We start from the raw sequence: 20,102 nt of genomic DNA on the forward strand, positions 1-20,102 counted from the left end.
GTATGGACGGACAGAAAGACGGATGGACGCACGGACAGACCGACACACGGAAGCCCGGACGGATGGGTGCACAGACGAACGGACGAAAGTGCAAATGTACGGACGAACGATTCGCCCCATGAATCATCCTTTTGTCCGAGTATATGCGCTTTAAACTACTGACGCTATCTATTGTGCTACTCATAAAGTGGCTACATAATACTAGTACGGCTGCAGAGAAAGGAACGACCCACGGCCTTAAGAGCTTTTCCCCTAAATGAATTTTGAAGTTCCCAGTTCCCCATTTGCCATTTGGTCATACGGCATCTGACGCCTCGAAATTTCCCATTGCCGTTGATGAAAAAATTCACACATTATTTTATTCCTTGAAATAAAGATTGTAATGATTAAACTTGTCACATACAAAGAACTGTTTATTTGCTTTAAATTTGGGTAAAAAGGTGATTATTAATTGGAACACCACATGGTGCAAATTGCGTCTCAACACAGACAAAAAACACAATTCTGCGAAATGAGTGATATTTTCTCGTAGAGGTTAACAGCTTAAGATGTCTAAAAGAATTTTACATCAAAATATCTTTTGTGTGAAGTAAGTAGTCACAGCTCAGATATTCATACAACGTGCAGTATCGCAATGAGAAAATGCAAACATAACACACTTTGGCTAAATTCTTGCGGACGCATGTGGCCGAAAGTTTGTATTACTATTGCCGAGTTTCAAACACCTTACATAAGCCCCGTTACTTAACATGTACCAAACTAGGTGTAAAAAAGAAGCTGTACTTGTAAAATATTTTTTTTTCACAAACAACACTCAAACAACATTCTGAAAAGTTTGAAAGGCAACCACGTGACCAAAAAACTCTTTTTTCTCCGAAATATTCAAGCAGTTCACTGTTTTCAGTGCATTAAATCAGCTCTATTCTTTTTTCAAACACATTTGCCATAGCCGCAAAATTGGCTAGGAAAATTCGATTAAAGTGACCCTGCTACCTTCACTTAATGACCATTGCATACTGCTAAATTAGGGCCATTTGTTTAAATCATGCTGGCAGGCTGAGAAAGCATAACTCCTTCCCGATGCAGCGTAGGCTGTTCAGTGGCTGTACGTGTTGTGTTCCCAAATAAATATGCTGCCCCGTCTCACATTTTGGCTGCAACACATGCTTAGATACCGGACAGTATGTATAACATTAAAATGTTTTTGAGCAACAAAAAACTAGTAATACGCTTCACAATAATACGCTTCACCTTTAATATCTGAAGTACTTAGCGAAGTTAAACGCCAAAGCGAGCCGATGGCAATAAATCTCTGAAATAGAGGAATGTTTTGAAAGTTACACATGAAGGAAACAATCTGATTAAAATGTGCTCGAACGTTAGCAGTTATGTTCAAACAAGCATTCTCACTAATCAAGTAGGCGATTCGACCACACACACAGACGAAAGGTCTGTTCAAACAAAAGTCCAGCTTCAGTGCTCGATCCGCTTCACAAGCACTGTCGGCAGTGTCAAGCTACGTTGCGGGTGAAAGGAAATACCGGTGAAGACAAATTTAACGAAATTCAATGTATTAGCAAGTAGGCAAACTTCGCGAGGCGCACCTCACGCGAAGCAATATGCTGTGTTGTCACCCGATGCATCAACCCGAGTTGTCACGGTAGTGTTACCGCACAAAACGAAAAATAACCGAAAAGAACGACATGGACACCACGCCCTTGTTTTCCGTTCTCGGTATTTGGTGCAATAAGAAAAAAAGTGAGTAAATGAACTACCAACATGCCCAAGCATATGCGTCTTAGATACAGTTGATGCTTAGAGCTAACAGGCGCCGTCCCCACGCATGTAATAATTAGTAAACTTAAATTGACGTGCATAACGAGTGGGCACCGTTAAAAACGGCTGCCAACAAAGGGAACCGCTAAAATCTGTTCACTTTCTTCGCTGAACCTCAGCAGCGCACGCTCACTCTGCTTTGTACTCCAAACAATCTAAACAAACAAACAAAAAACTTGCCCACATTCACACTTCGCCATCATCCCCGTGAAACAGTTCGGACAAATATTCTCGCAAAGAAAACAAATGCTCATTTGTCATCAACTAGTTGAAAACAAAATTGTTTGAAGGCGTTATTCTCGTGCTCACGCAGTTAACAAAGCACTGAATGGAACAACGTGAGAGCGGTACTCACTATTTCACTTCGAGTGCTCCACAATATGAATCCACAGGTCCAGTCTTCAGGATGGTGCACCTTCGCAATAATGAGCACTGACAGAACACACAGGTCGAGCACAGAGCGCAGGCACATTTCAAACTAAACACCGACCAATAAACTCTATCGATCGAGAATCCACGCGCACCACACACACACACACACACACGCGGGAGGGTTTTTCGCTACCGCACGCAGTCCAGCTTCAGTGCTCGATCCGCTACACAGGCATTGTCGGCAGTGTCACGCTACGTTGCGGGTGAAACAAAAATACCGGTGAAGACAAATTTAACGAAATTCAATGTATTAGCAAGTGGGCAAACTTCGCGAGGCATGTCGATGTCGGTCCCTTTCCCGCGCTGTGCGCCTGGCGCGCAGCAATACCAGGCAGCCAAGGTTGTCTAGGCGACGAGACTTGATGGCGCCTTGTGGCGCTCGCAGGCCGGCTAGATGCGGTTTAACGCTAGCTCCGGCCCTTGGCTGATAGCGCGGGCACTGTTTTTTTTTCGGCAGTGATTTGTTGGGTTATACTCGTTCTTCAACAGTGCATCTGAATCACGGTGAACATTGTGGTGGTGCAGTGCTTCCAGCACGAGCTACTAGTCAGAACGTGCATTTGTAATATTCAGCAGCAATATTTAGCGCCGAAGCTAAGCAGCATTGGGCTCGGTCAGTACTTGGGAGGGAGACCACTTGGGAACACCGAGTGCGGACGGCACCTTCTTTGCCCGGCCACGGTGGTCTAGTGGCTCAGGTACTAGGCTGCTGACCCGCAGGTCGCGGGATCAAACTCCGGCTGTGGCGGCTGCATTTCAGATGGAGACGGAAATGTTGAAGGCCCGTGTACTCAGATTTGGGCGCACGTTAAAGAACCCCAGGTGGTCGAAATTTCCGGAGCCCTCCACTACGGCGTCTCTCATAATCATATATTGGTTTTGGGGCGTTAAACCCCACAAATCAATCAATCAATATTGAGCGCACCTTCACCGACCTAATGTAGGGAATTTTAGGAAAAATGCTAAGCTGATGCTTTTTGCATAGCTCTATGGGTCTTTAGGGACTGCACATTCAGGGTCACGCAGGCGATAATTTATCAGCACTTTCATTTCAGTAAAGACATTGCAACATTGCATGCGTCGGCCGTCACACTATTCGATGAGAACATATTGCCACGTGCGTTGTGCTAGGGAGAAGAAGACGACAGCCGATACGTGCATCTGCACGCTTTTATGCAGCAATCAATAACAAGGAAGAAGTGAAACGCTCTGGCACGCGGTAAATAAAAATACTGACCTGCTGCTATTTTCTCAACCTGTTATTTACTACTCTGTCTTCACGTTGCGACAATACATTTGTATTTAGCTTGCAGTGCCTGGAACAAGACCGTGGCTGAAAATGATTTTATCAATGTTGTTTTCTTACTATCTACAAAGGCAAGGCCGAAGCACGTTTTCTGGGGAAGTTATTTAAATTAAAAAAGGGGATCCACAAAAAAAACGGGGAGAGAGAGAAAACGAGAGAATGCGTTTTGGCTCCCCTGAGGAGAGCTTTGTTCGCAATTTAGTCAACAAGGCTCCCGTCATTGTGAGCAAGGCTGCGTCAAGGTCACCACCGAAATGTCCTCATTCTGCATTTTTCTTTCTGGTCAGTGTCCTCTTCCTAATTTCCATGACGCACTTTTAAGGACGCATGAAGAGGAACATTCGCTACATGATTAACTAAAACGTGCCTGCTAAAAATACATGACGTCAATGTTCATTTTTAAGGGACCTGGTGCCTGCTGACGTGGTGGTTATGGCTAAACAACTGTGCTGTTGTTGTTGTTTGTTTTTGAGTTTTTTTTTGTAGGTGGAGGACGTTTTATCTCCAGCTTTAAAAGCTTCAATCTTATGGGGGACGGGGGGAGAGGGGGAGTGTTCTATATGCATGGCTACACCAATGTGCGCAACATTACCTCGTTCAGGCAAATCAGTGCACTTTGTGAGTGTTGACTCATCACGCAAATGACACAGATGAAAGAAACAGGTACAGGAGAATCGGCCCTTACTCTATTGAACAAGTGGCGCTCCTATTGTATCTTCCATCTTATAGTAGTTTGCGTGCTTTATCGATGAAAACTGCGTTTCGGTCACATTACTTTCTGCTTCGATTCATTACTAGGCTCGCAAGCAGCTAGTAGTAGGAGTCTTGCTGGTATCAAGATGGCTAACGTATACTAACAGTATAAGCAAAACGGCCCGAAAATGTCGTGCATTTGTATACCCTTGTATAGGCACGTGTGCTCAGATTTGGGTGCACGTTAAAGAACCCCAGGTGGTCGAAATTTCCGGCGCCCTCCACCACAGCGTCTCTCATAATCGTATGGTGCTTTTGAGACGTTAAACCCCACATATCAATCAATCATTTGTAGCCTTGTTCATTACACCCCAATTAGAGGGTGTAAATGGGGTGTTTTGAGGGTGTTTTATTCACGAACACCTCAAATTTTAAATATGGGATATAAAAAGGGTGTTCAAATGAGTGCTTTTATTGCGTACACCCGTTTTACATCTTTTAGGGTGTAAATTTTTTAGAATGTACAATGACGCCATTAAAAGGGAACTCGTGAGTGAACCACAGCCCCCCAACACGCCTTAAAGGATATAAAATACAGATGCCTGTAGCGGAGCTGCGACAGCGTTAGGTAGGCAGGACAAGCATCAAGCACAATGTACACGTGACCATGCGTCACGTCTCTGCTAGTATAAGATCGCCATTTCCTCAGCAATAAACGCTTTTCACCGTTGTACTACCAGCCTGCTTACATAGTGGCAGCTCTGCCCGTACGCCATACCGATTCCATCGACACTTCTTCCTCCTTCGAAGCCCTTGGATACATTGCGTGACGCTTGGTTAGAATGGACCACATGAAAAACTGAGCGAACTGTTTTGCACCACTACTCAGTTAACAAGGCAGCCGAAATGAGCGCAAGCAGCGACACTACTCGTAATTGTGGGAAAAGGCAGAAAGGCATGCAATACTTTCAAGTCTCAAAAACAGGCGCATAAGATCGACATTGATGTACTGCTGCTGAAGTTCAAAGATTTCTACAAAACTGCGGCTAACCTAACTTTCAAGGAATTTCGCTTCGGCTTGAGAAATCAGAAAGAAGGTGAAACCTCCAATAAATGGCTCGGACCTCAGGGTTCTAGCAAAAAACTGTGACTATGAAAATTGAGAAAAATGCTAGCTTCGCAGCCTTACAATCTTGGGCATATAGAAAAAAATCTCGCAACAGCGGCTCATTGCTGAAAGCCCGTCGTACGAAAGAACTGTCGAAGTTTGCCATATTTATGACCAAGCTCAAAAGCACTATCGCCAGATCAGTGAAGCGGTAGTGCCGTCACAGGACGCAGCCATCTGCGCAGTTGCCCCGCGAACACGGCCATGAACACGGTGTGGTTATTTTACTCACTGCGGGGAAACCTGCCAGGTGACAGTGAAAGCATGCAAAAACTGTGGTGGCTTGCGCCGTTTCGCGCAAGCATGCAAGTCGACAGCGCCGCAGCAAAAGCAGAAAGACTAGAGAAAGAGAAAACTACGCGAAGTGCACACTGACGATAATGAAGACAATTTTTTGGAAATCTTGACAGCCAGCACAATAGCAGCAGACCACTGGAAAACGGTTGTTAACATTGAAGGGAGGACTTTCACAGGCAATTTAGACGCGAGCGCTTACTATTGTGTGATTTCGCAAAATCACCTTAGGACGCCACCGGACAAGCCACAGCAAGCTTGCGATGCAACATTACCTCCTTTTTTTTTGCCACAAGACCTCCAAAAAAGCTAGAGTCCGTCTGCGTTTGTCAGCAAATTCACGGACGCATGAGGAATCCTTTTTTTTTGTAGTGGAGCAAGGCGCACCCTTCACTTTAAGTGGATCAGTAGCAGAACGCCTTGGTTTTATTTGTCGCATACGAAATGTTCGGGCTGAAGAGCTTTACTCGGCAGCACAACCTTACGCAGATGTCTTCTCGGTGCTAAGACAGTTAAAAGGCGTTTAATACACTATGAAGCTCAAGCCCGGTGCCATGGGTGTCGTCGTCCTGGCACGGGAAAACCCGGTAGCCCTTTAATACAAGGCCAAAGAGTCATACAACTGGTAACTGAGCCAACTGAGTTGTCAAGGCACACGGTTACTGTTGTAAAAAAGTTTGCAACTGTTTTGACCCAATTGGGCTAAATGAAGTCCTGCTGCGTGATAATTATCTCATGCCAACTCTTGAGGACGAAGCGTCTAGCCTTGCTGGGGCGAACTATTTTTCAACTCTTGACGCGTCCTCAGGTTTCTGACAAATCAAACTCGCAGAATCGACTTCAAAGATTTGTACAATGAGCAGACCATATAACCGCTATCCGTTCTTAAGCATGCCTTTCGGTATCGCTTCTGTCCCTAAAGTATTTCAGGCCACGATGCACAGTATGCTAGGACTGCTGTGCGTCGCAGTTATTATGGATGATATCCTGCTGTGGGGGCAGACTAAATAACAGCACGACTGCAACCTAGAACAACCATTGTCTTGCTGTCGCGAACGTAACTTCAGGCTCAATATAAAAAACTGCTCCTATTTGCAAACTGGGTTTCGCTACCTGGGCCACATATTCACCACTGAAGGGCTGGAGCTCTGCCTACAACGCGTTCAAGGAATTCTGGAATTGACGCCACCCAATCACAGTAGGAACTAAAGGATTTTCTTGGCAAAATGAATTTCGTGCCTCGCTTCCAACCCAACATGTCTGTCGTAACTTCCCCGCTCTGATCTCTGCTTTGCAAAGATATCGCATAAGCCCGGACTGAGAAGGAGAAAAATTTTTCAAAAGTTGCGTCAATTTCTAATAACTGTACAAATCCTGGGCTATTTCAACCCCAAGAAACGAGTGACACTTTCAGTGGATGCCAGCCGATTGAGAGTGGGCGCCGTACTTATGCAAGATGGTCACTCCATTGCATTTTTTTCTAAATCACTCGCAGGTGCTCAGGTTAAATATGCACAAGTACAGAAAAAACCCTTCCGATTGTGCCCGGTTGCACGAAGTTTCACGGCGCGAAGTTTCATGGTCAGCCCAGCGTAGTTGTAGAAAGAAATCGCCGACCTTTAGTTTTCATATTTTCTAAACCTCTGCATTAGTGTCTGCTAAGGCTGCAGCGCATGCGTCTGACATTAAGGCGATACCCTAAAACATGACGTACAAACCTAGAAAGAAGCTGTTCCTCACAGATGCTGTATCCAGATTTCCCAGCAAGCTACGCATGGAAGAAGAAACGGAGCGGAAATGTTCAAGTAAATGTTCTTGATTGTGTTTCAGGTTGGGAGCAGCGCCTTAACGACCTGCTTGCAGCATCAAATAACGATAGTACCCTGACAAAGCTTCGAGAATATGCACAGACTACTTGGCCCCTTACAAAGCAAGAAGTTTCTGATCAACTTTGCTGGTCATATCAAGAAGAAATACATGCGCAAGCCGGCTTGCTATTTCGCAGCACTAAGGTAATCATACATGTAAGCAAGAGAGCGGAAATTATTATCTTTCTTCATAGCACGCACGCCGGAGCAGAGCAAATGAAAGCCGGAGCACCAACAGATATGTTCTCGCCTAACATATCGAGTGACATTGAACAATTTTGCAAAGCGAGCAAGGCGCGCCAGAAATATCAGCTGAGGAATTTATTGATGCTACTCTTATAGTAGCATCAATAAATTAGTAGTAGTAGCATCTTATAGTAGCATCAATAAGTAGGGTGGGCTTGGTGTCTGTGCCACTGCACGGATCACTAATCAATTCGCTCCCGCTATGCAGATGGTCCGTTACGTCATCGCTCATCTGCTGCTACCTGCGCTTGCGCATGCGGTAGCGCCGGCGGAACATGGCTTCAGCTGTCCTGGAAGCGACGAAGGCAGCGCATGCCCTCTGCCTATCGTCAAATGCCTGGCTCGACCAGAAGAGGGACTCTGGGCAGCTGAGCTCAACCAAGCCTGGACGGTTGCATCATCATCGACATCCACGAGCCCGACACCTATAAAAGAACAAGGACCTTCAACGGAGCGCTGTGGGCTTGGTGTCTGTGCCACTGCACGGATCACTAATCAATTCGCTCCCGCTATGCAGATGGTCCGTTACGTCATCGCTCATCTGCTGCTACCTGCGCTTGCGCATGCGGTAGCGCCGGCGGAACATGGCTTCAGCTGTCCTGGAAGCGACGAAGGCAGCGCATGCCCTCTGCCTATCGTCAAATGCCTGGCTCGACCAGAAGAGGGACTCTGGGCAGCTGAGCTCAACCAAGCCTGGACGGTTGCATCATCATCGACATCCACGAGCCCGACACCTATAAAAGAACAAGGACCTTCAACGGAGCGCTGTGGGCTTGGTGTCTGTGCCACTGCACGGATCACTAATCAATTCGCTCCCGCTATGCAGATGGTCCGTTACGTCATCGCTCATCTGCTGCTACCTGCGCTTGCGCATGCGGTAGCGCCGGCGGAACATGGCTTCAGCTGTCCTGGAAGCGACGAAGGCAGCGCATGCCCTCTGCCTATCGTCAAATGCCTGGCTCGACCAGAAGAGGGACTCTGGGCAGCTGAGCTCAACCAAGCCTGGACGGTTGCATCATCATCGACATCCACGAGCCCGACACCTATAAAAGAACAAGGACCTTCAACGGAGCGCTGTGGGCTTGGTGTCTGTGCCACTGCACGGATCACTAATCAATTCGCTCCCGCTATGCAGGTTGGTGAGCCCTACGTTGTCTTTTCGAAAAGATCTGGTAATTACTTTCTGGTACAGCTGCCAAGCCCGCATTGCTGTATGGTTATTATTGCCGAGTGTGTCCATGTAATTCGTGCACTACTAATTCTAGCTGGAGATGTTGAAACTAACCCTGGCCCTTCAAATATCTCTGAGAACCTTCTTGCTGAATTGCGTAAGCTATCTACAGGTCAAACACAACTAATTGCAGAAGTACAGGGCTTGAAGTCTCAGCTCGGTAACACCGATAAAACAATTGGCGAACTGAACAAAAGATTATCAGACCTTGAAAGTCATTATCAGTCTCTGGTACCACTTCGAAAAGAAATAGAAGTCCTGCGCGTTAACACGGAGCAGACCTCCTGCAGAATCTTTGCACTAGAAGCCCGTATTGATGACGCTGAAAATCGCTCAAGGCGAAACAACCTAATATTTTACGGTATCCCGGACCCTTCCGCATCTGAAACATTTTCTGAATCGGAGCGGCTGGTAATGAATCTTTGCCGGGACAACCTACAGGTTCACTTAGAACCAAGAGATATCGAACGCGCACATCGTCTCGGTCGACATTCACCTGAACGCTCCCGGCCCATAATCGTGAAGATTGCTCTGCACAAGACAAAAACTGCAATATTATCGAATGGTCGCAAGCTTAAGGGGACAAGTTACGGCATAGGTGAAGACTTCTCACGCTCAGTCCAAAATGCTAGAAAACAACTAATTGCTTTTGCGAGAAGTAACAACAAGCCATTTTCAATGCACTTCAAAACACTGCACATGAATCAGAAGCGCTACATTTTCGACGCCGAATCAAACACCGTCAAAGAACTATCGTAGCAATCAAGCCACCGGGAAAAAAAAACGACCGCTGTTGCGGTTACTAGCAAAACTCTTTCACTTTCTGTTATTTACACTAACATTCGCAGTTTCCTACCCAAACGGGAACTTATATCTAGCACTGTATCATCCTCTGAAAGCAATGTGCTATTACTTACCGAAACGTGGTTAACTGATGACATCCGTGATGACGAAGTTCTGTCAGAATTACCAAACTTCCAGTTGTACAGGAATAACCGCGCATCTACTCGTGGTGGCGGTGTACTCATTGCTGTTCACGAGCAATTATCTTGCTCAGTCGTACATATTAAAACAGAGCTAGAAATGCTCTGGGTACTTATTAAGGCACATCCTCAGTCCGTTGTACTGGGCGTTTGCTACCGACCACCCCGTGCTAGTTCCAATTTTAGCAACCAACTTAATCAGGCCATGTGCCAGCTCACGTCTGCTCATCCAAACGCGCACGTACTTTTATTCGGTGATTTTAACTTCCCACAAATAGAATGGCGCACCAGCAATGTGCATTCATCTACGGGTGTAGGTGAAGCTAATGCGTTTCTTGATATTTGCCTAAACTTCAACATGACCCAACTAGTCACAGAGCCAACACGTGTATCGCAAGATACAGCCAGTGTCCTGGATCTGATACTAACCAACAATCCTGAAAGCCTGTCACGCATTCACTATCTACCCGAAATCAGTGACCATAAGATAATTCACGCCACTTTTTCTTTTCAACCGCTTAAACGAGAAACCTACAAAAAAACGATCCATCTATATGACAGAGGGGATTACGAAACAATAAACGAAGCTCTTAGCGCATTCTTCCACACTTTCCAAGCAACTTTACATCAACACACAGTAGATACGAATTGGACCCGCTTTATCGGTAAACTGACGGAGCTAACCGATAAATTCATACCTAAAGTCAGCTTCACAAGCACCTGCAACAAACCCTGGTTTACTAAAAATCTAAAACGCCTTGAAAATAAAAAGAAACGTTTATTCCGATCTGCCAAACGTGCAGGTCAACCGAGTGTATGGGATAGGTACTATGAGGCTGACCGCAATTATCTTTTAGCCCTGCGCAAAGCAAAAAACTTCTTCTATAACACAGACCTACCCAAGCTACTGCAGACTAATCCCAGACAGTTCTGGAAAACACTTAAGGCTGACAAACCGCGTGACACTGTACTAACCCTTGAATCTGGTGAAGCTATTACTGACGGGGAATGTGCGAATCTATTCAACGCTTCTTTTGCTACAGTTTTTACTGATGAACCAAGCATACACTCCCGCATACCTTCACTTGGCTTTAATTGTAATCATGACATGCCAGCAATCAATTTCTGCGCAAATGGAATATTGTCTATAATAGAAAAAATGAAATTGTCATCCTCTGCGGGCATGGATGGTATCAATTCCAAAATTCTAAAAAATGTTAAAGAGAGTGCTTCGCTTTTTCTTGCTCTAATATTTTCCCAGTCCCTTTCCTCAGGAATCATCCCATGTGACTGGAAGATAGGGAAGGTCGTTCCGGTCTTCAAATCAGGCGATAGAAACTCTCCACTTAACTATCGCCCCATCTCCCTAACAAGCGTCCCCTGCAAGATCATGGAGCATGTCATCTACTCCCACATAATGAATTTTCTCGACAGCAATAATTTTTTTCACCCTTCACAACACGGCTTCCGCAAGGGGTTGTCGTGTGAAACACAGCTGGCAGCCTTCTTGCATGACATTCATACTAACCTCGACGTTAACGTGCAAACTGATGCCGTTTTTCTTGATTATGCTAAAGCATTCGATAAGGTGCCTCATCAACGATTGTTCGCTAAACTTTCCCAACTAAATTTACATCCCACCGTCATAAAATGGATAATAGAGTTCCTTACTAATCGATCACAACGCGTCGCTGTAAATAACCACCTGTCTACTGCCATCCCAGTAACATCAGGTGTCCCTCAAGGCTCCGTCCTTGGCCCGCTACTATTTTTAATCTATATTAACGACTTACCTTTGCATGTAACCAGTAATATACGTATGTTCGCAGATGACTGCGTTGTCTACCGCACAATACTAAACACCTCTGACCAGTTAACCTTAGAGAACGATCTTACTAACGTTTCGAAATGGTGTACCACTTGGTTAATGACACTAAACGTAAATAAATGCAAAACTATGTCATTTACGCGTAGCAATAATCCGCTCATGTTTCCGTACACAATCAACAGCTTACCCCTAGAACTGACTAACTCTTATAAATACCTAGGTGTCACCGTGACTAGCGATCTGATCTGGCGTACGCATGTCCAAAACATCATTTCATCGTCTAACAAAACCTTAGGCTTTTTAAAACGTCACCTCAAAAGTGCTCCAATGCAAGTAAGATTACTTGCCTACACATCACTAGTGCGACCGAAATTGGAATACGCATCCGCCATCTGGGACCCGCACCAAGCATACCTCATCTGCGCTCTAGAATCAGTTCAAAACCGTGCAGCTCGCTTCATTCATTCTTCGTATTCATACGACATCAGCGTCACATCACTAAAATTACTATCCAATCTTCCATCGCTCGCTCTTCGTCGGCGCATTTCCTCTCTTTGTCTTTACCATAAATTTTTTCACAGTTCAATCCTGCATCAACCATCTTACATCAAACCCGCAACACGCATATCAGCCAGGACAAGCCACACGCAGCAGGTTTCATTAATGCGCGCTCGAACATCAACATTTCTCGCGTCATTTTTTTCCCGCACAGCAAAAGACTGGAACGACCTCCCTTTTTCCATTGTCGACATAATATGTCCATCTTCTTTTGCACAACATGTCACTGACCATCTTCTAACAAATAACCTTTAAGTGCTTTTTTGAATTACATGTTGGTTACGTGTGTTATTTATTGTACATGCATATTTCCTTGTAATATGAAGAAATGTATATAGTTGAAACCCATGTATTGATTACGTTTGTTAAATATTATTCCCACCCCTTATGTAATACCCCCATTGGGGGTCTTTAAGGAAAATAAACTGACTGACTGACTGATTATGTGATTAAGTCTCTTTTGCCATGACAAGTAGTAGGAATCGACCTTTTCTACGGTGGTGTGCACCAGTTTGCTCTAATTGTTCAATTCTACTTTATTTTTTGAGGTACAAGAAATGAGCAGCAAAACTTCACACATGGTCATGTCCTGGTGCTGCGAACTTTTCCCGGTACATGGATGGCCAGGCAAACTGCACTGATAATTGTCCAGCGTTCACCAGTGGAGAATTTAAGGATTTTCTGAGAAAGCTTGGCGTAGTGCGTATTACTTCAAGTCCTCATTCTCCACTCTCCAATGACCTAACTGAACGAGTGGTACGGGAAGTAAAGAATCCTTTAAAGACGTGTGCCTTTCACATGCACAACTTTCGTACAGCTCTTCTTGAGTAGCGCGACACACACCACGATGACATATTGATGTCACCTGAGCAGGGCCTCATGGGACGCCAGTCTCGAACCTTTTTGCCAGTACCAAGAAGCCACCTGGAGCGCCGGACAGCAGCACGGTCCACAATCTACTTCGAGACATAAGTCAAAACAAGAGGGTCTACTAGAACCACGGTGCAAGGCACCTACCCTCTGTCACGTGGCCTGGAGGTTACCGTCTATGACACTATCACGCCGTCCTGGTCTCCAGCCGCCTTCCTGCGGCCAGCTGACGGACCACGCTCCAATGTTTTGGAAGCTCAAGATGACAGAGAAATTCGCCGAACAAGAGAGCACGTCAGGATCATACCATCTTAGGTGGCCACGCCACCCTTCCACCACAGCAACCAGCTAGAGGACCTGCACAATTAAGCCCTACGCCGCTGCACCAGACAACGACGCTTACCTTGCTGGTACCCGCAACCCGAGATACGTTAAGGCTTGCTGCTAGTCCAGAAAGGCGAAGATGTAGCAGAGCTGCTCCAACGTGACGTCACTTGGACAAGCATCAAGCACGTGTACACGTTGCCACTGCGTCATTTCTCTGCTAGTATAAGATTGCCGTTTCCTAAGCAATAGACTTTTTTCACTGTTCGACTACCGGCGTGTTTACATAGGCAAAATAACTCAAACAATTGATTGATATGTGGGGTTTAACGTCCCAAAACCACCATATGATTATGAGAGACGCCGTAGTGGAGGGCTCCGGAAATTTTGACCACCTGGGGTTCTTTAACGTGCGCCCAAATTTGAGCACACGGGCCTACACCGTTTCCGCCTCCATCGGAAACGCAGCCACCACAGCCGGGATTTGATCCCGCGACCTGCGGGTCAGCAGCTGAGTACCTCAGCCACTAGACCACCGCGGCGGGGCACAATTCAAACAAGCTTTCCAAATGTGCAGAAATAACAGGTTTGTTCTTCTGCATATCACAGGTTCAAGAATAGGGGTGGGAAGCTCAATTATATGACGTATTTGTTAGGACAACACATAATAAAAAATTTTATAACATTCAGGCTCCTGTCCTTTTTACACGTGAACTGTATGTCCAGGTGGAATTACTTTCCCGCAGCTAAAACGACGCTGATGCGAGTAATAACTAACAATTGTTACTTCACTTTTCAACTATTGACTTGATGTCTGTTGTTTTTTTTACGAAGTCGTAGTGCGTATACCTATTTTGTAAAGCACAACAGCACCATTCAGCCTAAAAACTATTCACCGTCAAATTTCAAGCACGAAATTAAAACATATTGCTCCCGGAGCGCATAAACACCAGAGTGGCATGCGGCAAAGAAGTGATGAAATTTGAACAGAAGTACACTGAAGGGAACTCTGGTCACTGAAATGGGTAAGGTATTTAGAAGGGTACAGCCCCGCCGCGGTGGTCTAGTGGCTAAGGTACTCGGCTGCTGACCCGCAGGTCGCGGGTTCAAATCCCGGCTGCGGCGGCTGCATTTCCGATGGTGGCGGAAATGTTGTAGGCCCATGTACTCAGATTTGGGTGCACGTTAAAAGAACCCCAGGTGGTCGAAATTTCCGGAGCCCTCCACTACGGCGTCTCTCATAATCATATGGTGGTTTTGGGACGTTAAACCCCACAAATCAATCAATCAATTTTGAAGGGTACACGAGCAGAGAGCTTAATGTTTGCCTGTAGGGGGTGATCCTTATCTGTTTCTTTTTCGAATTATAGAGAGGATCGAAATACTATTTCGTCTGACTGCAAGGAAAAAAAACGCTATACTTGCCGTTCTTCAATTTTATGCTGCCCAGACAATCGAAAAATTGCTATTATGGTTTCCTTGCGCACAATCTGAAAACACACACACGTACACAAAGATGAGCACCGAGCATACACGTAAAACAAGACTGCGCACGGTCACAAGCTGCCAGCTGACTTGCAGCTTTTCACAACAGCATACAACCGTGGTCTGCCTTTGTTCAAATTTCGTCACACTGTTCTGATGGGTTATCAATTAGTGATCGAGATGAATTACGTGAGCTTAAAAAAAATGGTTTCCACTGCAGCGTTTCTTGCAGCCTGGGTCGTTGCGAGATTCCATTATTTTTCCCCAGCCACCACCACACCCCGCCCAACCCACAAAGAAACGACTAGACGTTGCTACGTTTCCTGGTGCTTTTGTAATAAATTGGAACTAGTAATAAAATATCAACGACACACCTAAATTACGCAGCTGTAATCTAGCCTATTATAGGGTAATTGTAGTTGGCAACTGTTAATACAGTCAGTGCAATCGTAAGTTAGCAGCTCTCGTAGAAGTGAGGTCCCTTATACTTTGGTCGTATGCTTCCTGCAGCAGCAACTGTAGTAAATAAACGTCTAAAGAGGAAATATGCTAGCTTTCAGTTAATAATGAGAACTAACAGACAATGATGCCAAGGAAAGTATTGTAAGTTATCTTCGTAGTGAAAGTAATGAAGATGTAGAGGAAACAAAGTAAATAAAAAGTTAACTTGCCACTGGCGGACCCAACCTTCGTTTTCGAAGAATGCACCCGATGCTCTGCCAACTGAGCTAAAGCAGTCGTCGTCCATATATATATATATATATATATATATATATATATATATATATATATATATATATATATATATATTATGGAATGAGCAGCTGGAGTTCGAGGTACGGTAGTTAGACAGGATACAGGCAAGGCGTCCCAGGAAAGTAGGAATCTCACTAGGAAGCGTCAAAGAATGAAAGCCTCAAGTACAACAGACAAAATAGAGCTGGTGGGTAGAACTTTCGAAGTGATTCAATACGCGAAAGGTATCCGGTGTGAGAAGGTATAACATAGAAAGAATCGAACATGCTTTGAAGAACGAAGGAAGTGTCAAAGCAGTGAAGAGAAAACTTGCGATGGGCAAAAATCGGATGTATGCACGAAAACACAACGAAGGCAAAATAACGCCGAATATTCATAGGGTAGTTCAAATAGCAAACCACTTTCATAGATATTTGCATATATTTTCACAGTAGCCGGCACAACCGCGACCTTGATATAGGAACAAGCAGTAACCCAGGTGACACCCCACCAGGAATAATAGAAGAACTCAGAAAATACTTGGAGAGCATAAAAAAGGCAAAGCTGCTGGTGAGGATTGTGTAACACCAGACCTGCTTAAAGATAGAGGGCAAATTGTGTTGGATAAACTAGCCAACCTGTTTACGAGGTGTTTGTTGACGGGAATAGTACCAAAATCTTGGATGGGTGTTATTATCCTACTACATGAGAAAGGAGATGACCGGGACTTGAAGAATTACAGGCTGATCGTCTTTGTATCCGTCATATACAAGCTATTCACAAAGGCAATTGCTAACAGAATTAAGACATTAGAATTCAATCAACCAAAGGAACAGGCGGGATTTCGAACACGCTCCTCAACAATCGATGTCATTACTACTATCAATCAGGTAATAGCGAAATGCTCAATGTATAGCCAACCACTATACATAGTCTTCATAGATTACGAGAAGGCATTTGATTCAGTAGAAATATCAACCGTCATGCAGACACTGCGGAATCAGGGTGTACAGAAGCATATATAAACGTCCTGGAAGAAATCTACAGGGGATCAACTGCTACCATAGTGCTTCATAAAGAAGGCAACAGAATACCAATTAAAAAGGGTGGAAGGCACAGAATACAACCTCCGCAATTTTATTTACTACATGCTTAAAAGAAGTTTTAAGAGGTCTAGAATGCTAAGAGTTGCGGGTAAGATTTATTGAAGAGTACCTTAATAATCAGCGCTTCGCCGTTGACCTTGCAATGCTGAGTAACTCAGGGGACGAATTGACAGTCATGATTACAGAGTTCGACAAGGAGAGAAGGAAGGTAGATCTTAAAATTAATCTGCAGAAAACGAAAGAAATCTACAACAACTTCGGAAGGGAACAGCGCTTCCAGCTGGTAATAGTTCACTTGAAGTTGGAAAAGTCTGTGTCTACTTAGGACAGCTAATATCCATGGAGCCTGACCACGAGATATATGTAACTAGAAGAAGATTATTGGGGTGGAGCACATTTGGCAACCACTCTCAACTCATGACAGGTAAATTGCCACTATCCCAACACCTGCGTCTTGCCGGTACTTAGCTACGAAGCAGAAACTTGTATACTTGCAAAGAGGTTTCAGCTTAAAGTGAGCACGATGCTGCGAGCAATAAAAAGGAAAATGGCAGGCGTAGTCTTAAAGAGAAGAAGAGCGCAGAGTGCATCAGGGAACATACCGGGGTTAACGAAACCACAGTTGAAATCAAGAAAAATAAATGAACATGGGCCGGGCTTTAGCACGTAGACAGCTTAACCACTGGTCATTAGGAGAACAAACTGGATTTCCAGAAAAGGGAAGCGGGTTGGGGGAAGACAAAAGGTTAGGTGAGCAGATGAGGTCATAAGAAGTTGGTGGGCATAAAACGGAAGCAGCAAGCACAACACCGATTGACAAGCAGAATATGGGAGAGGCCTTTGCCCTGCAGTAGACATAGCCAGGCTGATGATGATGATGTATGTATGAAAACGCAAGAAAGCAACTAATGCAGAAGAAACTGACTCGCGGAATCAAACCTGGGACGCCTGAGACGTGTGTGCGAGAGAAGTGCACCCCTGGGCCACTGAGGAACTCTTCCTTTAACGTTCAAATGGCCAGCTTATTTGTATCTACCACATACCGCTGGCGACGGTCATCTCGCGGGGGGGGGGGGGGGGGGACTATCGCGTTTTCAGCAATACCAGCAAGATGGCGCAATGAGCGTGCGTAGCAAGATGGTCACAACGTGGCGGTCACGTTCTCATCTTCCACGCGCACTTGGCTCCGCAACGATCGGTCGCAACGGTCGACGCTCACTAACACGCCCTTATCTCGCTGAGAGAAGACCGTACGTCTTGGCTCGCGTTCGAATTTTACAGGTACGACTCTGTTCTATTTACCAGGAGCACAAAGGTCACTACAATCGTTGCACAGTCTCAATTTGCTGAAAGGGCGTGCTTTTCAGAGACAGCCAAGTAACAACTAAGACGCTTACTTCTGTTCATCTGTACCTGTGAGTACGTTTCCTGCGTCGTTTGTGCGTGAGAAACGCGGGACACGTTTAGACTTGCTTGCCATTCTGCGCGTGACCTTCCAATTTGTTGCTATCTCGTTCCTTGCTTCGCCTTTGCGGCAATGTAGTGCGCTTTTTCTTGGCCTAGCGTAGCACTTGATGTCATATGAGCTCGCAGCTCACCGAAAATATCCGTAGTAACTTCGCATATAGGATGCGTGGTTACTTCATAAGCATTTATTATTATCAAGGGTGCTAACTGCATCAATGTTAGCAAATGCCACGATTTTTTGAAGAGTGCATGTGGTGTTCTTGCGTACTAGAGTCACTGGCGTCCCTTTTCAACACCGTTTATGAAGGACCAGTCAGCGTCAACAAGCCTGCAGGGCGTGAGCCCATCCACTTAGCACAGAGTTTGCAAAAACAATTTGACTCTGGCTGGGTCACTGTCCGATGCAGCCTCTCGCGTTGAGTGCACGCACACAAATTGAAAAAGTAGACGAGGCACCCAGAAAACTGCGCAGGATAAAGTGGGGTAACCTTCATTTAGCAGTAGCAACGAACGGTTTCTTCACGCCGCTAGGAATTGTTCTGCTTTCTACTCATGCTGCAGGTGTGCTGCTGGATGTTTTAGGCAGCGAGCCTCGAAACGCCTACCTTCACGCACGTGCGCCACAGGACGCTGCAGAAGAAAATCCTCGCCTAGGGACGAGTGGATATCAACTGCACCTGCGCACTACGACACAGCCTACGCCATCTATCTTTTCGTATAAAATAGGCTACTCGACCTTTGAAGCCTTCATTTGGCAGCAGCGGCGAACGTTTTCTTCACACCGCTAAACATGCTTTCTACTCATCTGCTTTCTACTCATACTGCAGGTTAGTGCCAAGATACTTAAATTGCAATATTTGTGCTTCTATTCAGTCGATGCTGCCAAATATAGTGTTGTTTCTTTTGTACTTTTGATGACTGGTTGGTTTTCTTGTTTTTCGTCTCATTTCAAAAGAACTGGCCAAGATAAAGGATGAACTAAAGTCTGAGTCTGTTAAAATGAAAGACTACATGAGGCATGAAATAAAATTGTTTTGTGAGGGCTTAGAAAAGAACCTGCGAACTGAAAATTGTGAATTCAAGGTGTGAACTCAAGATGTATAGTGTGAACTCAAGGTGTGAATTCGAGGTGTAACAAAGGCGGAAAATGAGTGCTTGACCAATTTACTCTCAAAGCTTGGCACTGCACTCAATGAGCAAATCACTGTACAAGACATTTAAACGTGTTACTATATACCAACACGCAGCAACGATCAGATGAACATAGTCGTCAAATTCAAGTGCCGCACGAAGCGAGATAGTGTTCTCCGTAAGGCTAAAAAGATGCATCTTACAAACACTGATCTTGGTCTGGATGGTTCTTCAGTGTATGTGAATGAACACATTTGCCCTGCTCTAAAAATGCTTCTCAGAATGGCTGTAAAAAGGAAACACGCGCAGCACTGGAAATCGGTGTGGTCATTTAACGACAACATCTTTGCAAGACAATCCAATGACACGGCCGCGATCAAGATAAGTGGAGAGGATGATCTTGACAATAAATCAGGGCAGGCATAGAAAGTCGGAGTGGCAAGAATGTACGTGCTACGTAACCACTGTTCTTAGCCTTCATCAAATATGGCATACCAGGAGATTGCTCTTCTGCATCGAATTTCTAGACTCGGTAGCATAA

At 45.1% G+C, this 20,102-nt stretch overlaps 2 protein-coding genes across 7 annotated transcripts in view; one reads left to right on the forward strand and one right to left on the reverse strand.

The window, feature by feature from the left end:
- Positions 1–20,102, reverse strand: part of LOC119173523 (solute carrier family 41 member 3) — an 880,209-nt gene that overhangs the window by 844,099 nt on the left and 16,008 nt on the right. The gene's annotated exons all lie outside the window — the stretch shown is intronic.
- On the forward strand, positions 8,031–12,876 carry LOC119169212 (uncharacterized). Its single transcript, XM_075896479.1, has one exon. It carries the CDS (start codon positions 8,046–8,048, stop codon positions 9,831–9,833), a length of 1,788 nt encoding a protein of 595 aa, XP_075752594.1. The 5' UTR covers positions 8,031–8,045; the 3' UTR covers positions 9,834–12,876.

Source organism: Rhipicephalus microplus, chromosome 5 (assembly GCF_043290135.1).
Source record: "Rhipicephalus microplus isolate Deutch F79 chromosome 5, USDA_Rmic, whole genome shotgun sequence".
NCBI lineage: Eukaryota > Metazoa > Arthropoda > Arachnida > Ixodida > Ixodidae > Rhipicephalus > Rhipicephalus microplus.

What these genes read in the sequence shown, in the direction of transcription:
- LOC119169212 (XM_075896479.1), top strand. Translation starts at nt 8,046, where the DNA reads ATGCAGATGGTCCGTTACGTCATCGCTCATCTGCTGCTACCTGCGCTT.